The 25,903-nt window shown below is 37.4% G+C and overlaps 1 protein-coding gene across 2 annotated transcripts in view; it reads left to right on the top strand.

Moving 5' to 3' along the window:
* PARD3B (par-3 family cell polarity regulator beta) overlaps positions 1-25,903 on the top strand; it is a 1,116,980-nt gene that overhangs the window by 505,375 nt on the left and 585,702 nt on the right. For both annotated transcript variants that reach the window (XM_017893929.1, XM_017893928.1), the window contains exon 4: positions 11,021-11,130. In XM_017893929.1, coding sequence (XP_017749418.1) covers positions 11,021-11,130 — 110 coding nt within the window. The remainder of the gene's footprint in view (positions 1-11,020; positions 11,131-25,903) is intronic.

Genomic DNA, 25,903 nt, shown 5'->3' with positions numbered 1-25,903 from the left:
CTGGCACATTTTAGGCATTTGGTAAATATTGAATGACTCAACGAGAGACAAAATACAACTACATACATAAGACAAATCGGGATATAACACACCCTAAAAAGATACAAAAGCAGATCCACATTTTGTGATGCTCTAACTGTGCAAGACTTGGGGGGATTGCTATTTAAGAAAAGCAGCAATAATTTTTAAAAAATTATATAGAAATGAATTCTTATTTAGCATGAAAAAAATCACAATTTATAAATTTAATAAAGCTAACATACTAGAGATGACAAAATGTGAGAAATAATATTAATGATATATTAACACATGAAAATATCTTGATATTATACTTTTTTCTCAATAACTTTTGGCCATGTGTTCTTTTTTTGTTGTTGTTTCTTTATTGAGATGAAGTCTTGCTCTGTCACCCAGGCTGGAGTGCAGTGGTGCTATCTCAGCTTACCACAACCTCCGCCACCTGAGTTCAAGTGATCCTCCTACCTCAGCCTCCAGAGTAGCTGGGATTACAGGCGTGCGTGCACCACCACGCCCGGCTAATTTTTTTGTACTTTTAGTAGAGACAGGGTTTCGCCATGTTGGCCAGGCTGGTCTTGAACTCCTAACCTCAGGTGATCTGCCTGCCTCGGCCTCCCAAAGTGCTGGGATTACAGGCATAAGCCATCACACCTGGCCAGCCATGTGTTCTTTAATCACCTCTCCATATGTAATATCAATTTCTGATAGATTGAATAAATGGATAATTTGTTATTTGCTCTAGCATGGTTAATCCAAATTGTTTTTGTTTAAATAACATTTGGGATATATAAAGGGCTTCATACATACATACTTGTAACTATGAAACTGCTACAGGTTTGTGTCTTACTAGTGTGGGAATTTTAATTCTATGCTGCATTTTCAAGTATATTCTAAATAAGAGAGAAGTTCCCATTTGTCAAGGTATCAATGAGAACTGAATTATCTGCTTATAATTATATAGATCTGGTGAGTGAACAAATCTTCCATAGAGTAGCTCTGGCTTTGTGCATTTCAAATTTTGTGTATCTTCCAGTGCTCACATACTTCCAGTGCTGGTGCAAAACAGCACAGCCACATCATTACTTCACCTGGCCTGTACCTTTGTATCATGAAACTGGTTGAACTTGGACATTGGGTGTTGGCAATATTCTTATATTACTCACCAAGATGACTGGCAATAGATTAACTATATGCAGAATTGTTTGTAAGCCACATAAATATAGTCCATTATATATATCCTACTATATATATAAATAATCCACTCTGTCTGTCTATCTATCTATCTATCTATCTATCTATCTATCTATCTATCTATCTATCTCAGAGATATATCTCATATATATAGTGGACTCTCTCTCTCTCTATATATGAGATATATAAAATATACTATATATATATATAAAATGGGCTACATATGAGATATATCTCTGACTCCACTATATATATATGACTATTTTTACATATAGTGGACTATTTATATATATAGTAGAATATATATAATGGACTATTTATATGTGGCTGAGAAACAATTCTGCATATCGTTAATTTATTGCCATTCATCTTGGTGAGTAATAGAAAAATGTTTCCAATACCCACTGTGCACAGTCAACCAGTTTCATGATACAAAGGTACACATATATAATCATATATATATATATAAAATACAGTGGACTCTCTCTCTCTATATATATATGATATATCTCTGACTCGATTTCCCCTTAACTGGAATTCCAAAAATACTCTTGGCCACTTCATTGCCACCCAATAGGAGGAAGAGTAGTATGGATGGAACCATAGTGATGGAAGAGATAACAGGGTTAACCTGTAGCAATTAAAATATTTTACTTATGTAAATTTTACAAAATTGTATAATCATGTGATCTTGTTGCTAAGGCTCCTCTTGGCATCATGTAAGGGGCTCATGCAAATGAGGACCCCTGAAATTGCATTTTTTCCCCCATGCAAATCTGCATCTGGGCATTCCAAAAAGTAGAGATTGTTTATAATTATTGGGAGCGGACCTTCAAAGTGGGACAGGATTACAATTGAATGCAATATTAGAGAATAATCATTTAGAGGTCACATGATGTAGGACATTTTTAGCTGATGGCAAGTGATTCTGTTTGGCATATACACCTGAGGAAGAATGTAGTATAAGATATAATTAGTGGTTGAGGCAAACCACTGAGGTCCTTGAATGCCAGAACGAGAAATTGGGAGGTTGATGCACACATCATCACAATCCTTCCCTTCATCTCTGTGATTCAGGAGTTTTTATTTGGATTTATTAATTCAGGTATCTTTATTTATTTCAGTTAATACTTTACTTATTTTTTTTAGAGTGTATGCCTTTCAAAGACCTGGCCTTCTGCTTACACTGAACCTCCTCTGTTGCTTTATCCTTGTTCTGACCATAACCCTTGAGACCTAGCGCATATCTGAGACCTGGCGTTAACTAACCTTAGGTAGCATGAGTAAATGTATATTGTAAAGTAGCTTAAGAAATTTGAAAAATTGCAGATTTGTGTACACAACTGGATAAAATATGAAAACTTTAATAGTTCAGCCCACTTCAAGTGGAAGTCACTTGTCTTCAGAGACAAGTATAAGTCCCAGTAAAAGTCAGTTAAAAACCCCTTCACATATTTTTGTAGCACTGGCTCTCCAATTTGAACTGTTTTCTAAATACTAAAAGATGCTTTATCATGCATGTGCTCATTCATATCCATTGTGTAGTCAGTGACTATTTTGTGAATTACTTGCATTTGTCGATCATGTGTTGAACAAACATGGTTTTTGCAATCTGAAATGAGAGAAAAATGATATTAAATGTTAGTTGACTTGAACTTCCTTCCTCCTTTCGTGGCAATACTGGGAGTCTCTTTTCTAACGGACTGATATTTAAGATGAAAGTTTTTGACTTAGTTTCCTTAGTGTGGTTTTTGCATCACAGTATCTGAAAGCATGTCCCAGCTGCTGCATTCATCACAGGCCAGGCACCAAACCGGGTCAGGCACTTTTGCAGCAAAAGTGATCTCTTCTCAGTACTTTGGTATAAATTGTGCTGCTATTGATATCATTACCAGTTTTTTTTTATGGGTCTCCAGATTTCAGTGTCGTGAAGTTTTTTAGGCATCAGCTAAAAAGCCCTATCTGATGCCCATAAAATCTACACAAAAGAAAATCTAGTTACCTCCAAAAACAAATGATGTACCACTTTCACTAGTCTTATTTTATTGAGTATTGATGGGGGTAATAGCAATACTGGCAAAGCATGGAAATCATCTGCAAGAAAGACTGTGTACTTTGGGAGAGGAGTTTGCATGCCTTGACTAGTGAGACAAGCATCTTACCAGATATGTCCTTGGGACCATGGGTTGATGTTTTCCTCTTAGGTATTCAGCTTCCACCATACCTTCCTTTTATCTGTATCTTTCTATCAAAATATTTCTTTCTGCTGGCCAGTTTATTTTATTTATTTATTTATTAGTTAGTTAGTTAGTTAGTTAGTTAGTTAGTTAGTTATTTTCGAGACAGAGTCTCGTTTTGTCACCCAGGTTGGAGTGCAGTGGTGCAGTCTCGGCTTACTGCAACCTCTGCCTCCGGATTCAGGTAATTTTCCCTGCCTCAGCCTCCTGAGTAGCTGCGATTACAAGTGTGTACCACCACACCCCGCGAATTTTTGTATTTTTAGTAGAGATGGGATTTTGTCATGTTGGCCAGGCTGGTCTGGAATTCCTGACCTCAGGTGATCCGCCCACCTCAGCTTCCCAAAGTGCTGGATTACAGGTGTGAGCCACCACACCCAGCCTGCTGACTAGTTTAGATGAAAAGAATTGCTGCTGCAAAGAAGAGGTGTTATTCCCCTTACTTCTATGCACTTACCCAGGTAGAGAATGTGGCCCTGCCATAGGAAGGCGTCAAGTGAGTAAAACTAGAGTAGAAATAAAGTTCAAAAGCTTTGGAAACTTCATTTCTCTGCGCTTCAGTTCTTTGTTTGTTTGTTTGTTTGTTTTCAAGACAGAGTCTTGCTCTGTTTCCCAGGCTGGAGTACAGTGGTATGATCTCAGCTCACTGCAACCTCTGCCTCCTGGGTTCGAGCGATCCTTCTGTCTCAGCCTCCTTAGTAGCTAGGACTACAAGTGCGTGCCACCACGCCCAGCTAAGTTTTGTATTTTTAGTAGAGATGGGATTTCACCATATTGGCCTGGCTGGTCTCCAACTCTTGACCTCGTGATCTGCCCACCTTGGCCTCCCAAAGTGCTGGGATTATAGGCGTGAGCCACCACGCCCGGCCACTTCAGTACTTTTTGGCTATATAAATTAGAAAACTATCTTTTTATAAGTCTACAGTGGGACTTTGTTGCAGCCTCTCCTCCATGCTCATTTAGCCAGCAAGAAAAGGGGGAACAACTTCTTTGAGGTGAGAGTGCTAGAATAATGGTTAGAAGGAAAGTTTCTGACCTACAGTCTCTTTGCACCATTTCTGAAGGGTACACCCATATTTTGTCAAACTCGTTCAACAGTTGTTAAAGTTCAAGATAATTGAGAGGTATTGTTCTAGGTGCTGACTAGTTGCAAAGTCTATTAAGGAAATGTACTACATGAAACCAAGATGCAGCCTATACTGTTTTTCTATACTATTAATATGGATTACCTGGAAGAATGTGTTTTTTTCTACTTCTTTCCCCCTTTTCTAATTTGCAATAAGTTTAGCCACTTGAAATTTACTTTCATCATCAATGTGAAAAATTTACCAACTTAGATGTATTTTAATTCAGAGCATTTTCTTCTGTTCATATTTATCTTGTTATCCTAAGTGTCAACAGTCGTGGAAGGAGAGTGTGTGTTTTTCTCCAAACTGTCCAACTGTTTTGGTAGCACCAAAGGAATCCCTTAGGGCAAAGGAAAATCGAGACTCTGAAAAGACCAGCCCCCTGAAGAGGAGTCTCTTTGCATATAATCAGGTTATCATGTTAATCCCAGTTCCCTCTTCCATCCTTTCACCCCTCCCATTCCTCTGAGCACTCCTCTGTGACTTTATTAAACAGTAAGCATTCTAGATTTCTTTCTTTCTTAAAATTCTGAGAGGTTATCAAATCCTGGCTTTTGCATTATTTTGCATGCGATGCCATTAATAGTTCTATGCTGATTCTTCCTTTTTATTTTCCTCTGTTCGCTTCATTTTTGTATCTACCTGCTCATTCTAGAAGCCAATATGATTTTCAATATCAACTTCATATTCATCTTTGTGAATGCCCACCCTATTGAAAATCTAGTCTTTGGTTTCCTCACATGTATCAAGACATTTTAAATTAAAAGCAAATCATTCTAACAGTCAGTGGGCTGAAGCCAAGATTTGTATTTTCTCTGAAGGAAATCATAGCAGTTGCCAAAATCTCCCTATTGCTCTTCTTCAAGCCAGAAATGAGAATGATTTTTAGGTGTCTGTTTTATGCTTCTTCTCCTTTGCTTTTTATGTGTAGTCAGTTTCTGAATTCTCCTGTGTCCTCCTCCATGTTCTCTCTCCATTTCTGCCTGTGACTGCTGACACCCTGTTCACCTTCTCCACGTTGCCCTTCTAGCCTCTCTGTGCATGAGGTCCTCTAGTTCTTACAGAATGTCTTGTCAGCGCTTTCACTGTGACCTGCCCCCCATCCTGAGCGCTGTCCAGGTGTCAGTCACCCTAGGATGAAATGACACCAATATTGGTGACAAGCTGGCCTTCTGGTTTTGCTCAGGAGAATCATTAACCATCTTTAAATAAATAAATCCCTGCTGCTGCTCCCCGTACAATTTAGAACATGTGCCTTGTGACTTTTGATGTGGGGCTTATGTTTGAAGCCATTGTTTGTTTTCCCTGCTGCCTGCATCATCATATGTTATGTGGTTTTTTCAGGACCTTGGTTTCAATCTTTATAACTGCCTATCCTTCAAAACCCCAAAACATAATATTAAATGGTGTCATCTGTCATTTAAGCCATCTCCATCTCACACGTATCCTCCAAATGAAAATCCACTGAGGAGGAGAGGGAGAGGGAGAGTGTGATTATAACAAAGAGACAGAAACTTATAGACATAGCACCTTACATTTTTGTTGGTGTTTATATCTTGCTTGATTCATTGGTGTACCAATTTCACCCTTTAACTAATGGCTGCCACTTTCAAAATTGTTTTCCTCTAACTGAATTAGACGACCCTCCCCTTGGCTTCCTTAGTGACATTTAAGGGGGACATGGATCAGTACCTGTACCCCACTTAATACCAGCTGCCCCACCATTAAAATAATGATTACTGGAGAATTCGAAGATGCGCCATCATTCATAGACACTTGGGAACTGACTTCACTTTCTCCTATGAGGATGTGGCTTGACTGGTGTTAATTGCCCTAAATCCTGTTAAAACGTGATGAATCTTGCCATCTTCCTAAAAGTCTGTACAGTCAGTGAGTGTTTAAGATTTTCCTGAATGTGGCATAAGTCCTGAATATAAATCGAGAATATTCTAGTGAGAATTTTGCTTATCCTGTTCTGGCAAGATCCTATCTGGTGAGGATATAGTCACCAGCAGCTGCACACCCAATCAGGGACTCTTCTATTCCTGCACCTAGTAGCTTTCTCTTTGGCTTCTGTTCAGTTTCAAGTGTCAGCTAAATAAAATGGAGATTTGATCTAGCCTTTGGTGTATGTTTTCATTGGTGTGTGTTCTCCCATAAGCCATGTATAACCTACTTGAAACACTTTAGTGTTTATGTGTGCTAAGATGTACTGAAATGTTCCTCATTTCCACATTTCCTTTTCTGAAAGATAACTTGAGAGTAGATGAACACCATGACTGCTGATCTTGATATCATCCTCATCCCTTCTCCCTGTCCTGATGCATAGGAGCACCTCAAATATTTAATTGTGTGGGGGGAAAAAAAAAACCAGCAAGCAGTTCTATAAGAATTTATGCTTAAAAATACTGAACAATTCCTATTTTATTTGGGCTTTGCTTCTAGTGGCTTTTAAACTATGATTCTAAGGAATATTATTGTTCCTTGACCTGAACCTGGGGTTTTTGCCTCTAAATTCCAATAATAAGAGTCTTTTCTCAATTAGCTGAAAAAATACTAATGAATAGCAACATTTTCCCATTTTTGAACTCCCTTCTCACCTTATCTTTATTTGTGTAAAAGTTTTGATTCATATTGTAAGGCTGTATTTGTTTTAGTACAAAATTAGATTTTACTATTTTAATTTACAAATTATTCCATGAAAATTAACTTGACTTTCGGCCGGGCGAGGTGGCTCAAGCCTGTAATCCCAGCACTTTGGGAGGCCGAGACGGGCGGATCACGAGGTCAGGAGATCGAGACTATCCTGGCTAATACGGTGAAACCCCGTCTCTACTAAAAAATACAAAAAACTAGCCGGGCGAGGTGGCAGACGCCTGTAGTCCCAGCTACTCCGGAGGCTGAGGCAGGAGAATGGCGTAAACCCGGGAGGCGGAGCTTGCAGTGAGCTGAGATCCGGCACTGCGCTCCAGCCTGGGCGACAGAGGGAGACTCCGTCTCAAAAAAAAAAAAAGAAAAGAAAAGAAAAGAAAATTAACTTGACTTTCAAGAGCTTAGCTTTTTGAGCAGACAAGATAACAAAGCTCACAACAAATAATAAGTGCTATAAACTGCTTTTTTTGTGGGAGGGAGTCCTGCATGAAAATTATATACCAGACAGTTCTGTGTCCTGTGCATGGCTTTAATTTATTTCAGCCTCCTATCAGTTTTGTTATGTGCTATTTTCACCAAGTTTTAAATGATGAGACTGAGTCACAGTGCAGTGCAAGTTCAATGCCACAGAGCAAACAAAGGCTCAATCTGTTTGACTCCAAAACCCAGGGTCCTCTCCACTGTCCTGACACATGACAGTTAGCAGTATTAGTGTCTAATTGTTTCTGTTAGATTATAAGCTTCTTCACTGTAGAGGTTATGTTTCCTTTACTCCCCAACGCTGGAAGGCTCTGTAAAACTGGATAGAGTTGTCCCCTCTCATTTCAGTTAGCTTTACTTGTACAACACGACTTCTACTCTACTATATATTCAAGGTTTTGCCCAAATTATCTTCAGTACTCCTAATTACTTGCCCTCTGTTGTACATTAGGACTTACCTTTCTTTGTCTTTAAGGTGGAACTCAGCCTCTTCCTGACAGCCACCTTCAAATAGGGTTTAGTAATTTAGAAGACCATTCTAGGAAGGTTTAAAAGTCTGAGATAACAGTTCATATTTAAAGATACTCATTATTTTTTTTTTCGAGGCGGAGTCTTGCTCTGTCGCCCGGACTGGAGTGCAGTGGCCGGATCTCGGCTCACTGCAAGCTCCGCCTCCCGGGTTTACGCCATTCTCCTGCCTCAGCGTCCCGAGTAGCTGGGACTACAGGCGCCCGCCACCTCGCCCGGCTAGTTTTTTTGTATTTTTTAGTAGAGACAGGATTTCACCGTGTTAGCCAGGATGGTCTCAATCTCCTGACCTCGTGATCCGCCCATCTCGGCCTCCCAAAGTGCTGAGATTACAGGCTTGAGCCACCGCACCCGGCCAAGATGCTCATTATTAATTTCAATGTGGAATGATTTGTACTTGTTATTAACACATTAAGAAAGAAAGAAAAATTAGAATTTAACTGAACAGGAGACATTCAATTGTGGAGTACAGAAAAGCCAAGAAGAAGAAAGTTATTCCTGATATATTTAAGAAAGATCTAGCCATCTTAAAGTTTTTTTTTTTTTTTTTAATGTTTCAAATAGCTGATACACTGGTACAAAACTGAATTGTCATCTTATGGGAGACACTATAATACTATGGCATATTGATGGAATACACAAACCTGAATGCTTATTATTTTGAGACAGAGTCTCACTTTGTCTCCCAGGCTCGGTGGCAAGATCTGGACTCACTGCAACCTCTGCCTCCTGGGTTCAAGTGATTCCCCTGCCTCAGCCTCCTGAGTAGCTGGGATTACAGTTGTGCACCACCACGCCTGACTAATTTTTGTATTTTTAGTAGAGACAGGGTTTCACCATGATGGCCAGGCTGGTCTCAAACTCCTGACCTCCAGTAGTCCACTTGCCTCGACCTCCCAAAGTGCTGGGATTATAGGTGTAAGCCACTGTGCCTGGCATGAATACATATTATTATAAAATTGTATCTTAAATATTTTAACATGTTATTATTTAAAAAGCAGATACAGTGAAGAGGACTCATAGGCACGTGTCCTTAAATTTGAAGGAAAATTACCTACTGTGGCTTTTTTAAGGAAAATGTATTTATTACCTAAGAAAAACCATGTCTCTCTCTCTCACACACACATATACTCTCTCTCTTCATATAATATATTTTGCTTTTTGTTTGTTTTCTCCCATTCAAGAATTTACTGGCCTGATTAAATGGAAATAAACCAGAGTTCATGAATTTTGCCCCATTTTCTTAATTTTAAAGATAATGTGTTGCTTCTGAGGATACTGCATTTAGACTGACTTGTTCATTTCATGTTGCTGGTAATTGAGGGGCTTAATCTGAAAGGAACTTAGTCTTCAGATCACCTAAGGGAGGGAAAAAGGTAGTGGTATGGGATCCTACTTTCTTGAAATTTTATGGTACTTTTCTTGCTTCTACTCTTCTTGGTTTTTTTTTTTTTAAATGTTTTATTTCAAAGAACCATTGCCAACCGTACAATTATTGGTATGTCCGTTGGTTAAGAAATGTTTGAGATAGAGGTGGACGGATGGTGAAGAATGTAGTGATGTCTCTTAATAAAAAAGAAATAAAGGAAATTGAACTTGGACTTTATAATTGCTTTTGGCATAGGTCTGTGTCCTAAGTAGTATGTTAATTTCTTATCATGAAAGAAGTTTGTGTGTGTGTGTGTGTGTGTGTTTTTAAAGCAAGTTCTATCTGGATAAAGATAAAAAATATTTGCAGCTCTTTGTTTTGTACAAACTAAGAATGTTAAAGCACATATAACAACCAGGTTTGTAAATAGCCTACAAAGTGGATGAAAAATGTTCCTTTAAACTGGAATCACTTCAGAGGTTTGGGGAATTATTTTCAGAATATTGAGAAAAGAGAAATTGCATTTCAACTGTTTTCTACTCTTTTCCCAAAACAAAAATAAAAAGAATTTTTATATGAGAAGTGACTTTTAACCACAAGCAGATTTTTTTTTTTTTTTTTGGAGATTTTTCTCTATAGTGGCCAATTTTGTATGAAACAAAATTATTTAGGCCCTAATTGCAGTCAGGAGCAGTTAAGGGCGCTGGCTCTGCTTAAGGTTGAATTTCATTTGAACTTTCTGATAGCTATGATGATCTTTTTTCAGAATTTAATAACTGACTCAAATATTTAATAGTGGAAGCTTTCATTAAATTAAAAGAAATCAGGATATATTTTTAGAAGAACTAACTTATTTTCTTTATCAGTTCTGTCTACTTTAGGAGAAGAGGAAGAGAATGGAAGCAATCTCTTTGTGTGCTTAAATAGGCATTAATGTTATAACCCCAGCAAATAATTTATTTTGGTCTATATCATCATTCAAAAGATTTGGAAAGCACCAAATGGCAGTAATAACTATACTTCCAGCTCTATTGAATAGCAAATTACACTGACTGTGTGAATCTCTTCATTCGTCTCCTGGATAATCATTCTTTTTAATACTCACATATATTTTCTAGATCAGTTTTTAGATTGTACACAGTCAACTAGTGCATTGCCTAACAGTTTCTGTTAAATGCAATGGCTTGTTTTGAAATGCAGCTGGGGAAAGATGAGAGTTGAAAGATTTTGTTTCCATGTGTCAATCTATAAGTAGATGACAAAAGATCATTAAATGGATTAATTTACAAGCATCCTTGGAAATAGAATGTTTTTACATAAAAGCATGTTGTAAACCTTTTTAATTAAAGTGCATTGTGTCATGCACTCTCTTCACCCCAGGGTTCTTTTGACCTCTCACCTCTCACTTTGTCTTCCAGGCACTCCACTGCTGGTGAGGAGAAGCAGTGACCCAGTGCCAGGCCCTCCTGCTGATACCCAGCCAGTCGCTTCACACCCTGGTGGCCAGAGTCTGAAACCGGTTGTTCCAGTAGGTATCCTGCTGTTTCTATTTCTAATGAAAGATCAATGCGCTGTACCCATAGGTTAAGTGGGACTTTGCAGTTTTAAATACATTGATAACTAGATAGAGATCTTTTGATAGTATATATAGTATTAGTTATACTAATAGCTAGTATGGGCTATTACTTGTATATAGTTAGAGTGATAGCTATTATGTATATGGCACTGATTATGTGCCAAGTACTATTTTACTTGTTTTATATTAAGTCATCTAAACTTCCACATCAAGGTAAGCACATGTTTTTATCTCCATTTAACTGATAATGAAATTGAGGCAGAGGACGGTTTAGCAATTTGTTTAAGGTTACATAGCTAGTAAGTGGCAAAGCAAGGAATTTCACCCAAGTGTTCTGGCTCCAAAATCCTTGCTTCTGGCCAGCATACTATACTGTTACATTTTCTTCATCTTCCTGTTTCATAATGTCCAAGAATATCGTTATATTTTTGCTGTGTTAACCCAGTGCTTTGCCAAACCATACCATGGTGAGTGGCGTAGATTTTCAGGCTCCCAATATCACGAAAATGTGGTGCCAGGACTAGATTTGTAGAACTCAGCATTCAGATTGAAGAAAAACAAAATCATTGACCAAAAGTGCTTATAATCAGATATACTTATAACTGATAGGTTAAGTGGAGAATAATTTCCTGAAGAGATGATATTCTCCTTCCATATAGGACTGTGGGATCTTCTTGCTAAATCCTCAGTTGCTTTGAAGAGCTGTAATTGTGGATAATTCTCTCAGATAGCCTAAGAATTCAATTTTGGCTAATGACTATATACCATTGCAATAGGTAATCTTCGATAACATAACCTTATTAAAAAAGTCCCTAAAAGCAAGACTCTTTCTCACTTTAAGTCTCACTGTCTATAGTGCCTTAAGAAAAAATAAACACATCATTTATGGGTATATACAGATGCTGAAATGAGTTAAACATATTCTTCTGGTTTGGTATAAAATATTCTTATCAAGAGCCGTGTCAGTATGTATGAGATAGGAGTCACTATTTCAAATCATTAGCTCTTTGCTAATAGATTTGTGGCAATATTTTGTCATATTTATTTTATTATAAAAGAAACCAAATGTCTTGAAAGTATTTTAGATGTAATGTTTTTCCACTAACCTATTTAAAACTCTATTCTTCTAAGGAAATATATTTAATGGAACATTAATAAAATCAGGTGTATGTGTTCTATTTTAATTTAAGTACAAACAAAACTGGTATGTGGTATGACATTTTTTAAAACACACACTGGTTGAGACCATGTTGAGTCTAATTATGTTGGATTGGGGGAAGATAGCTATTCAGTGAGAGAAGAATTACATAAAAGAGCAGAACTACAATTTAGTTATTTTCGTGATGTCTGTGTGTCTGTGTACCCTAAAATGAGGGTGTGTCTGATTAATGTGTTAGCATTGTTTGCATGGAGAAAGCCCCTGTATTTGCGCCTTTTCACACTGCTATAAAGAAATACCTGAGACTGAGTAATTTATAGAGGAAAGAGGTTTAACTGACTCACAGTTCTGCATGGCTGATGAGGCCTCTGGAAACTTAAAATCATGGTGGAAGGGGAAGCAAACATGTCCTTCTTCACAAGGAGGCAGGAGAGAGAAGTGCAGCGTGAAGGGGGAAGAACCCCTTATAAAACCATCAAATCTCATGAGAACTCACTCACTATCATGAGAACAGCATGGGGGGACTGAACCCATGATCCAGTCACCTCCCACGGGGTCTCTGCCCCAACATGTGGGGATTACAATTTGGTTTACAATTCAAGATGTGATTTGTGTGGGGACAGAAACCTTAACCGTATCAGTCCTCCAATGTTTATTTCCATGTTTCTATCACTTAGGCTATGGGCTTAAACTGATTAAAATGACATCAATGTTACTTTCCCTAGAGGAAATGATGGCTACTGTCCATCTGGTAAATGCTGTAGCCTCACCAAAATATGACATCAGTGAGTTCCAAGTTGGGGTATGGGACAGCAAGACATATTATTACTAGCAAAGATGTATATCACAATTCAAGAATAAATGCTGGTGCCCCAAATCCTTGTGCCTTATGCAAGTGATCAAATATAGGCTGAGTTCCTGTGTATCAACAGTGAAAAGGAAGCACATGTTTCTTCCTTTCCTCATTGTGTCCTCTATGGATGATGGAGTACAGACCACAGACCCAAAAAAGTAGAGTCTGGTCCTTGCCCTTACATGGAATAGTGGCACATCTTAGGTGTCTCTTGCTTCAATTGTAAAATAATCTCCGTGAATACTTTAAGCTTTAACATCCCGATGTACAGACGTTGTGCCTTATGTATCTTTATCTAGGGCCAAGTACATGGATGCTCAGTGTATATGTTTTGGACTTAGGAATGCAAGACACATGCAAGTCTAGGAAGAGTCCTAGAAGTTCTTAGAAATTAACAGCTTAATAATTAATAATAATTAATCTGACTCAGCAACTCTCCGTTTCCCAAAGAGCATCTACCAGGTAAATGCTGGTTTAAATCCAGTTTATCTGCTCCAAGGTCTAGTTCACCACAGGCAAGAGACAGATAGTTACCTGTCTTATTATACAAACATTAATAAAGCCACTTAGGTGTGTTTATTTTTACTAGCAGGAAGATGGTGTGTGTGTATGTATGTGTATTATAACTGTTAATATATCCCTGCATATCCAAACTTGTGGAATGCTTGGATCTATACTGTCCAGTATAGTAGCCACTAGCCACATGTGGTTACTGAGCTCTTGAAATGTGTCTGAGCCAAATGTGAATGTACTTAAAATGTAATACACACACTGGATTTCAAAGACTGAAGCATGAACAAAATAACACAAAAGGTCTCAATAATTGTTATATTGACTATATGTGGAAATGATAATATATTAGATATACTGGGTTGAATAAAATATATTCTTAAAATTATTTTCACCTATTTGTACTTTTTTTATTTACATGGCTACTAGAAAATTTAAAATTCTATTTGTGGTTCTTACTGTGTTTTATTGGACAGTGCAGCTCTAGACAGAAGCAAAATTGGGTATAGCATTAATGAGGTGGTTTCAGTCTGGGGAAGATCTTTGAGCGTCACATCATCTCTTGGGCAACAGTGCGATTTGGTTTGCCTAGGGCAGTCCTGGTTAGTGCCTCTTGTTCTGGCATAATTATTAATAATGTTTTCACGAACTTTCAGAGGTGCCCGTGTACGGATGATAAATTACATGGCACCCTACATATAGCCCTATACTCACTTTTGTTGTTCGCTCACTGTTAAGAGAAGCAGCCTTTCAAGGAAACCTTGGGAACATAACAACCACAACTCTTTCACTGGCACCCTGCAGAGGAGGTTCTGTGTGGTAGCGACCTGGGCCTGGAGCTATGGACACTGATACTTCATATTCTTTTCCATCTCTAGGATTTTGTACTTGGTGCTTCCTTCACAACTTCAGCTACACCATTCTTGATTCCTCTGATTTGATAAGTGATGATGAATTTGGGGAGCATGTGATAATGTAGCCATATAGCAACTAATATGAAAAATAATTGTTTAAAAATCCATGTTCAATTGTGTTTCAGTCCAATATTCATGGGAAGAAAAAACAATCAAAATTTCCATCTCTTAAATAGTGTTCACATATAAGTAATTCACAGATGGCAGAGCCGCAAGTGGGTTATGTTCAATCATTCCCAAGAAATTAAACTTACTTATAACCCACAGCATAAGAAGCTGTAAGGATGAATATTTGACACATTTGATTATGTTGAAATACTGCCTTTAAAACCACAGTTGATGACTGTTATTTTTAGTTGCACTTCATTAGGCTTACTGTAGAGGGAAGAGTTTTCACTGATGCCCAGAGATATGTGTTTTTTGAAAAGTTGCAAAAGTTACACTTGTTTTCTAGCTGATTAAATTTATTACAAATTGGTTATTTAAGATGTACACTCTCAGACATGCTGGAGTTTTAAAAAGGGCTTAAATTAGAAAGATCAGATTCTCTGCAAGCTTCAAATTCTATGTATATTGAGAAGCCACTAAATCTAGTATTTGTTATTTAACACCAGACACACAGCAAAGAAATGTATTTCCTTTGTTTCTGTTTTGGTCAACGTACCTAATTATCAGAATAGTACAATTATTAATGTGCAAATAGTAATGACTGTTTACCTTTCAAGACAATATAGCAAATCCAACTCTATTGACTGCTTTTGAATTAAGAAAGAGAATCCTAGAAACAGGATATTTTGGAGAGAGTCCATTTATGGGACTTCTTACCTTCCTTTTCTTGATTGTAACCTGGTGTTCTTGGCTTAAGGGCATACCATAAAAGCAGGTTCTTGAAATTGATGTTCTCAAACTTGCAATGGAACAGAACTCTAAAACAGATGTGATTTTTTGTCTTAATATCCGGTTAACTACCATGGTTGTTTTGTGTTTTAATGACTGTTTATAGTTTTTAATTTAACCCTTAAGGCAAATTGATCCTGCAGGGCGAGAAAATTAAAAACTGGATTCCTGAAAATTATAATACCGTGGTTGTTCTCAGATAGTGAATGGCATTCTTTGTTCTAAAACCATCACTTGTCTTACATTACCAAAATAATTGACCTATCTTTTCAAAGTCCATATCTGTTTTTTATATATATATGTATATACACACACACACACATATATATACATATATATGTAAAATTAAAAAATAAGTTGGCAGATTTGGGGGTTGTTAAATTAGAAGTTCATGGATAGATTTCAGGGGAGTCTGTTAACTCTGAAGTTTTATGCCTTACCCAGGGGATGGGGGTGTGTTTCATGAAAGAGATTCTATTACTTCAGATTTTAAAATAATAACAATAAATCAACCACTGTTTGGGGGTTAGATTAAATAATGTAGGAAAGCCACTAATTCTCACAGTGAGCAAAATGAGATAAGAAGTAGAAAATTATCACGTCCTCTCTGCAAATATGTATTAAATAATGAAGGTTAGTTCACCATATTATCACCTGTTTACGTGACAAATAATGTGTAAGTTCAAGATTTTAAGATGAATAGAAGTTTTGGACTTTTTTCATTGAGAGGCTAAAAATAACTCTTTAGTCAGTAGCAACACAATTATTAGCAACTCTAAGATTGGGGGTAAAGGACACAGACTGATGGCGGGAAGACACCCTGAGGGGAAGTGTTTCCAGTGTCCTGTGTGTTCTACTGAGACAAGAAGGTAAAATACAGTGTTCTTTGGGGTTTGTGGTATTTTATCAGTGAGGATAGTGGCAGGTGGCTGCTAGTGAGAGAACATTCTTACTGGGAGTGGCAGCATTCTTTTTGCATCTTGCTAAGATAATATGATGACATGTTGATTTGAGGAATTTCCCCTCGTATGTCACACGTTTTCTCATGTTTGTCGCATATTTGAAGTTATTGTCAGTATTGCCCCTGGATTAAACTTCCTCAGACCCATGAAGGAAATCATCGAGATATTACAGAGAAATTTAAACAGCTTGATTTCAGGGTTAAAATAATCAAATTACCACTGTGATGTCAGAGGACTTTTGGTTGCAGGTTGCTATCAAAATCCAACAGAAGGCAGGGTGCAGTGGCTCATGCCTGTAATCCCAGCACTTTGGGAGATTGAGGCAGGTGGATCACCTGAGGTCAGGAGTTTGAGACCAGCCTGGCCAACATGGTGAAACCCCGTCTCTACTAAAACTACAAAAAAAAAAAAAAATTATCCAGGCATGGTAGCGTGTGCCTATAATCCCAAGCACTTGAGAGGCTGAGACAGGACAATCGCTTGAGCCTGGGAGACGGAGGTTGCAGTGAGCCAAGATCGTGTCACTGCACTCCAACCTGGGCAACAACAGTGAAAACTCCATCTCAAAAAAAAAAAAAAAAATCCAACATATAACTTACCAAACATTCTGAGTGTCCAAATCATATTTTTCCATCCATGAGATGTAGAATCAAGTATCTATAGAAACACTGGAACAAAATAAATGTTGTGGGTACTGATGTGTATTAGAAGGAAGGCTCTATCCGTTGTTCTGCAAAGAGGAGAGATGGATTTTGAAGAGCAAAATGGGGAGAAATAGCGTGTAATATATTACTCGTTATTTAGAGATACTGAAACTATAAAAGGTTTTTCTTTTTTCCCCCAACCTGACACAGTGATTTAATAATAGTTCTGGTGTTTGTAACTCCAGCTGTTCACACTGTGTGCTGATAAGACCAGAGCTTGGAGACACATTGCAACGATGGCTTTCATATGGCTTTGTTTTTAAGAGATAAAGCTGCCATCCAATATTTCATGGGGCCAAATGTTTACTTCATTTGGCAAGTTAGGCAGCTTAATTTTTAAATCAGTTATGCTTGTAAGACTCAAATTTCAGGTAGGGGAAAACCTGAAACCTAATTTACTCTGCAACAGAGTTTTTCACCATATCTCAGCAGAAGATGTTGAAACAAATCTGGGTTGCCTGAATATCTGTACCATGACTAATCAAGGCAGCTAAGAAATGAGATTCCTATTCACATGTGTGCTCCCCGATTTTTCTTCTTGGATCTTAGTCTAACACTGAAAAACTCTAAAAGAAGGATCACTCTTTAGGTCAATTTGAGAAATTGAAAAGGTAGCCATGACATGTCTTTTTTGCTGTCAGGCTTGATCTGCTCACAATGAAAACTGAATGGGTTTTGTTTTCATGTCAAAATAAATTCACTAATCCCTTAGATGCCCAAGATTTCTGCTATGTGCTTTCTAGGAAGCCTAAGACGTGGTTCCTGTCCTCAAGAAACTTGCAACCTACTTACAGAGACCACATCTAAAGCAGTTAAACAGCCCTAGCAGTCTGCAAGCATGTATCAGATTATCAAATAATACAGTTTTAACAATCAAAATGAGTGTTTTTTTTTCCTTTAGCCTGCACTTTGGTACTCTGCTTAGCCTCCCTAACCCCTGAAGGGAATTGCCATGTGCAGTATCTCTATTAGCTGTTACCTCTCTGAAATATAATGTTTACATGACTGCATGTTTTCAAGACTGTGAGCTCGTCAGAGGTGCAGGCCAGTGTATTCATTTTTGTATTCAAGCCCCCAGGCACAGTGCCTGGCACTTACAAGGTCATCACAAATATATGACTAGATGATGAAATCATAAAATCTGGAATCATAAAGTTAGTAATCTTTGTTGTTATAACTTTGTAATTTTCTAATAACTGTGTTTAAAACATTTAGAAAAGTCTTGATTATAAGTTTCTGGATAATTTCTTATATCCATTACATCTCAAGATTGCTGCTTCTAAATTTTCCTCCTATTCCATCTTCCTTAAGAAAATTTTCTAATTTCAGTTGATTTGGAAGAAAATAAAAATACTTCTGGTATGTGAATTAATTAAAAAGAATGAGAACATTTACGACGTGTTTTTTGGCAAAGCACTAATAAACATCTCAATCTCACTTTCACAATATGGGCAGATGTAATTTGACAGTGTTGTTTGAAATTTTGTAAAGATTATGTTTAAAGTAGTTTTATTTTAAAGGCCAAGATCCTGTGTCTGATTGCATCAATAACTCTGTGACCCTAAGAAAATTAGTTAAATAGTGGGTGATGTCTTCAGAAATTTTATGTAATGGAAGGGAAATAAATAGAGAAGCTGTATGAACTCCAGTTGGTCTTAGGGACTTAGCCATCCAAACTAGTGACTTCAAGATTCCAGATGTGAATTATTAAGTTGGTTGGTATCAGTCCAACTTTAAATTTCATTTTAATGTCTCAATATTCATAACCGGTTGTGCAGTGAGATTATCTTTCCATCCAAAACACCAATAATCATTTTTTTAATTGGTCAAATGAATAATATCAAGAAATATTTTTTAAATGCCACACACACAAAGGCAGCAGCATAAATGCCTACATAGGCATATATGTGTACCCTTATCCTCTTTGGAGGGAGAGCTGCTATCTAAATCTGAAGACTAAAGTACATATAGTCATGTCATTGTAAAGTGAAAGTTAAGGGTATAGGCTGTGTCTTCCGTAGGTTCCAAACTTCTATATGTACCTTCCAAGTTACGGACATTTAGTAAAGATTGATGGCATAGGAGGAAAGGGTTAATGAGAATTCACCTTGGGAAGAAGCAAGACAATTGGCCTTGGGAGGAAAAGGAAAATTATTTTCTTTGAGTATGGTTTGATTCGTGGAAATCTCTTCTGATAGGGGATTTTTTTTTTCTCTCACAGCGTAAACGCTTCTAAAGTACAAGTTTCATTTTGGTTTCTGCTTTCAAAATCTTGTCACACAATGACATTGTACAGACGTTTAAAAGAGTTTTATTTCTTAGGAGAGTGGCCCCTTTCCTAATAGCTCTGTACTTTAAAATAGAATTCTGATTTAGATGAATCACATTTTAAAAAGTAGCTACTGTGTGTGTTTTACGCTTGTGGAAACATATAGCGTCCTCATAAGCAGCATGAGAGCCTGTCACCATACAGCTTTTGATGTCTGATTAAATGATCATAGGGACATCTGGAGGGAGTTAGTTTTGAAGTAACTGGTGTGAAGCACTGGAGAATCCGAAGCCTTCTGACAGACTAAAACCATTAAAAAAAATTACTACTTTTAGCAAATCTTTTTTAACTTGAAACTGGCTGGAAATTTTCAGACTGACATAGCCCTGATATTTTTCAACAGATTTTTCAGACAAAACTCTCTACCTTTTAAGCAAAGAATGGTTAAGTAGCATTTGTTACAAAATCATAAAGGAATATCCTTTGAAAGGAAAAAGTAGATACTGAAAGCAACAGAAGTCAAAATTGATTGATTTGCTTAAAGAAATTGTCTCCTTTTTATCTGCCTTTAATTTTAATCAGTGTATTTTAAAGGACACACACACACACATACACACACACACATACATATATATATATATATATTTACTTGACATTCAGCTATATTCTTATGAAGACCCAAAGGTATTAAGGCAATTGATATTGGTATAATGTTATGGCATGTTTTGAGCACCTATCAAAAGGTTCTAAATTTCTTGAGTCAAAATTTTATTTGCGGCCGGGCGCGGTGGCTCAAGCCTGTAATCCCAGCACTTTGGGAGGCCGAGACGGGCGGATCACGAGGTCAGGAGATCGAGACCATCCTGGCTAACATGGTGAAACCCCGTCTCTACTAAAATACAAAAAAAAAAACTAGCCGGGCGAGGTGGCGGGCGCCTGTAGTCCCAGCTACTCCGGAGGCTGAGGCAGGAGAATGGCGTAAACCCGGGAGGCGGAGCTTGCAGTGAGCTGAGATCCAGCCACTGCACTCTAGCCTGGGTGACAGAGCAAGACTCCGTCTCAAAAAAAAAAAAAAAAAATTATTTGCATAGTCTCATAAAATACAGGCATTGTTTATTTAAAGGTTGTATAATTTGTAATTTGTCTAATGAGGTTCTCCTAGTATGAGGTGATTTCTTATTTCATGAATAAAATTATGGTATACCTACATATATGAATATTTTTACAAATCCTGACCTTATATATGTATATGTGTGTTATATACATATACATATATACACGTATATGTGTGTTATAGACGTGCGTATACATGTTATGTGTATATGTATATATACATATATGTATATAAGTATGTGTATATATGTATGTGTGTGTATATATACATCCCTGTGTGTGTGTTTGTGCAGATGTTTATATACATCTCCTGCCTTGAAATCATTGAGCATTCCCCACTGCATTCAGGATTTTTTAAAATTTCTTGGTATGGTTTTTTTAAAAAAAATACTTTTTTCTCTTTTTAAAATTGTAGTAAAAATATATATATTTACTGTCTTAACAATTTTAAGTGCATAGTTCAATGGTGTGAGTACATTCACATTGTTGTGCATCCATCACTACCACCTCTTCTAGAACTCTTCACCTTGCAATACTGAAACTCTATACCCTTAACAGTAATTCCTTATTCCTTCCTTTTCCTTGGCAAAAAGTATAACACCATTATGTTACACTTTTTCTACTACTCTAGGTGCTTTATACAAGTAGAATCATGTGGCCGGGCGCGGTGGCTCACGCCTGTAATCCCAGCTTATTGGGAGGCTGAGGCGGGTGGATCACGAGGTCAGGAGATCGAGACCATTCTGGCTAACACGGTGAAACCCCGTCTCTACAAAAATATAAAAAACTAGCCGGGCGAGGTGGCGGACGCCTGTAATCCCAGCTACTCGGGAGGCTGAGGCAGGAGAATGGCGTGAACCCGGGAGGTGGAGCTTGCAGTGAGCCAAGATCGTGCCCCTGCACTCCAGCCTGGGGTACAGAGCGAGACTCAGTCTCAACAAAAATAAACAAACAAACAAACAAATAAACAAGTAGAATAGTGTAGTATTTGTCCTTTTTAAATTGTATTTGTCCTTTTCTGACTGGCTTATTTTACTGAGCATAATATTCTTAAGCATCATTCATGTTGTAGCCTATGTCAGAATTTCCTTCCCTGTTAAGATTGGATAATATTCTGTTGTATTATATACAAATATACCACATTTTGCTTATCTACTCATCTCTTGATGGACACTTGAGTTGCTTCCACATTTTACCTAATGTGAAAAATGCTACTGTGGATACGGGTGTAAAATATCTCTTCCAGACTCTGCTTTCAGTTCTTTCCGGGAGATATGCAGAAGTAGAATTATTGGATCATAGGGTTTGTTCTATTTTTCTTTTTTGAGGAACCACCAAATTATTTTCCACAGAGGTGTATCATTTTACGTTCCCACCAGCAGCGCACAAGAGTTCCAATTTTTCCACATCCATGCCAACACTTGTTGGTTTCTGTTTTGTTTTTAGTAATCATCCTAATGACTGGGGAGGTGATATTTCATTGCAGTTTTGATTTGCATTTCCCTGATGGTGAGTGATACTAGGCTTGTTTTTAAATGCTTATTGGCCATTCATGTATCTTCTTTAGGGAAATATCTTTTCAAGTCCTTTACTGATTTTTGAATTATGTTCTTCATTTATTTGTTGCTGAGTTATAGGAGTTTTCTATATATGCTGGATATTAACTCCTTATCAGATATATGATTTGCAAATATTTTTCTCTTTCTTTACATTGCCCATTCACTCTATTGATTGTATCCTTTGTACAGACATGTTTAATTTTCATGAAGTTCAATTTGTCTTTTTTTTTTTTTAACTGTGCTTTTTGTGTCACATCCAAGAAATCATTACCAAATCCCACATTGTGAAGATTTTGCCTTATGTTTTCTTCTAAGAGTTTTATAGTTTTGGCTCTCAGGTTTAGGTCTTCGATCTATTTTGAGTTAATTTATGTACACGGTATCAGATAAGGGTCCAGCTTCAGTCATTTGCCTGTGAGTATCTGGTTTCCCCAGCATCATTTGTTAAAAAGGTTATTCTTTCCCCCATTGAATGGTCTTGGCACCATTGTTGAAACTCATCTGAACATTCCTTAGAGGGTTTATTTCTCAGTCCTTGATATGGCTTTTCAAAACTTAATCACAACTTATATGCTTAGCTTTATCTATAGTCACACTGCGTGTGCAGAGAAGACTTCTGTCTGTGGGTCTTTGCCCAGATGTTTCTTCTGCTGGAAGAGTGACAAATATCATTTGTCTCCCTTTCTGCTGATGAATGTACAGGTGCCCTTCACAACTCAGTGTAATGGCATCTTTCTTTACTAATCCTTATCCACACTCTTTCTATTCCGGACAGAATTTACCACTTCCCACTGATGGCATAATTTGTTCCACCCCATGTTATAATTTTCTGCATTGTATGTCTCCTTTATGAGTCTAGAAACTTGTAGGTGGCTTGAATTTCCTTCCACATTGGAACACCGCATCATGCCTAATAGCAACACTGATATATTGTTTAAGGAATGGGGAACATTTTCTAATCACATGATTGCTCATTTCAACCATGAAGCAATTTAATTTCAGCTTTAATAGCATTAATTTACATTCTACTTCTGCCAGTGAGTAGCCATATAATACTACCCAGCATGCCTTGGAGGAGGGCTACTTTTCTCCTTCAATTTCCAAGTTCATGTCAGTTGTGGACACTTAATACATATGTTCAAATATATTATTTCATCCCATGAAAAATCTGTAAGTTCAGCTTTATTGCCTCCATTTTACACATGACGAAGTTCAGGCTCAAACAAGTTAACTTATTTGCCTTAGGTCACATAACTAACAAGTAGCAGTGCTAGGATTCAAATTTATCTTAACCTGCAGTATAGACTCTTCATTCTACCCCTCAAATCAAATGTTAGCCTTCAGAGTAGCATTTGTCCACATGATGCTTCCATTGCTTTGGGCAATCTTCCTTTGAAACTGCCTCAAAACCAGTTTATGACCCCCTTCTCCTAAAAAAGGTTATTTCATCATTTTATAGTCACTATTTTCCATCAAAATGGTGGCGTTCTATTGGATGCCAAGATCTACATTGTATAGTTAGTCTCAGACTGTTTACACAATTTAAATACCTCTATGAAGGAGAAAAATTTTCCACCACAAAGGAATTTAATTCAAGCATTTAAGACATTTAGAAAACAATACATTCAGATGGTCTGAAAGGAGCAGAGTTTTGAAGAAATTTTTGTTTATTCAGTTGCCTAGTGGTTAAGACATCTAGGTTTTGTCCCTGACTCATCCACTGACTCTGTCAGGTGAAGCAAGTGTAATTTAGTTCTGTGTCTGGAAAAGGAAGATTGTCTTCTATCTTGGCCACAGTGGAATTGCAAGGTTAATGCCTTCTATCTTGAGTACAGCATTTAGCAGACTGTGGGTGCTTAATATATGTTAATAACAGTGATAATAATGAATGTTGATAATTAAAGGTATTTTATAATTACTAAATTTTCAATGTGTGTTAACTATAATTAAAGGGAAATGATTTAAATTAATATGCATGCATGCAAAAACTAGAGTTAGCCATAGCTTTTATTTTTAGCTTCTCAAGTAACATCATGCATGTGAATCTTACATTAAGAAATTCAATTATGATGGCAGTTTCACTAGGGTCATGTATAGAGAACCCATGCATGGTTCTAGTCTGGAAACTAGAAAGGCAATTTGAGTTGAAAAACATGGGCATGAATAGGAAACTTTAAGGGACTTTTGTGGTTGGAGCTTGACCAAATGAAGTTATGCATCAGATACCATTATTATGAATTATCTCCTAAATACTCCCTGTGAGTTCTACTGGGAGTCAGAGGTACTTTACTGGAAGCTGGGCACCATCCCAGAAATACAGATAACAAACAAGACTGCCTGGAGGGTCTATAGAACATATAGGTAGAATAAAGGAAACAGTAATCATAAATAATGACCCAGGAAATTCAGCTTGGAGATTCATTCTTTGAACTCAAATGCTCAGGGTTACTAAAGGTTGTTATTTCTTAAAGTTCTGGTGTGGCAGTGGGAGTGTGAACCACGAGATGTGGAAGCCTAGAGTAGTTAAGAATGTGGACTCTAAACATGACTCCTTGGTTCTAAGCTAGCTTGACCACTGACTGATTTGCTGGTCAATTTCTGTCAAGTGTTTCCCTTCTTTTGGTCTCACTTTTCTCAACTATAAAGTAATGATAATAAAAGTACTTACCTCCCAGGATTGTCTTGAGAAATTGATGAGTGATTATTTGTAAAAATTATTAGAACACATGGTAAGTACTATATGTGTGTGTTAAATACATACGTATGCTGGATTTGTGCCATGCATGGATGGGTAGAAGGTGTAGGATAAGATAGACTATAGAAGTAAGTCAGAGAGTAATCTGCATTAAAAGCTGAATTTGATCAGCTTTAGCTTTAATTTACAGAAGGCACTTAGCACACAGCTAGCAAAAAATATTGATTCCAAAGTCGAGCATTAAATGCATACTGACTGTCTTTTGCGTATAGAGACCCTTGCAAGTTCTTTTAATTTCAAAAAAAAAAAAATTCTTCCAAAGGCAAGTTCTTAAGACAATATTGGAACTACATCAATGAACCCAGCCCTGGCTTTCTTCTCTTGATGTGAAATGTTATCTTCCTTATAATTGTTTTGTTGAAGTTGAAAACCTAGAAGGAAACAGGAAAGGACGGATTATGAAGCAACAAAGCAATTTCAAATGGTTCATACCTGCCATCCATCTCCTGCGGTTTTCTGGAAGCTCCCTTCCCTTGTACGCTTCCCGAATTTGCTAGTCCTGCTGCCTTTATCTTGACTTACCTTCCTCACTTTTTTGTGGAGCAGATACCTTCTCATTCATTAAGACAAGGTTAAAATACCACCTCTTTTTTTCTATCCCTTTTCTGAAACTCTGCTTCCAGGCAGAAATGTGGTACCTTTTATGTAGTATTTTTAAAGCAATGTGTGATAAGACATTTGTTGAGGTCATAATGAAAGTATGTTATTGGAGAAATTAGTATTTAATATAGAACCAAAATATCAGAGGTCAGACATGAGTCACAGAGATCACAGTGTAGATGCCCTCAGATCACACACTTGTTCCTGGACTGAGGCACGTCCTGCTGTGTCCGCAGAGCTACCTGTTCCCTCCTCAGTTCCTGCTCCCCACTCCCACCCAAGCCCAGAAAGAGTGGTTTATACTTCTGTCATGAACAGTAGGACCACTCTCATTTACATTTACATGTCTCTTTCTTTCCCTTGGAGTGGAAGTGCACTGAGGATGGAGAATGTATTTTCTTTATCTTTGCAGGCCAACACTAGCATGTGG

This window comes from Rhinopithecus bieti, unplaced genomic scaffold (assembly GCF_001698545.2).
Source record: "Rhinopithecus bieti isolate Rb0 unplaced genomic scaffold, ASM169854v2 scaffold_22522, whole genome shotgun sequence".
In the NCBI taxonomy this organism is placed as follows: domain Eukaryota; kingdom Metazoa; phylum Chordata; class Mammalia; order Primates; family Cercopithecidae; genus Rhinopithecus; species Rhinopithecus bieti.
The sequence above is the reverse complement of the archived record's forward strand: the minus strand, read 5'-3'. Positions and strand labels throughout refer to the sequence as shown.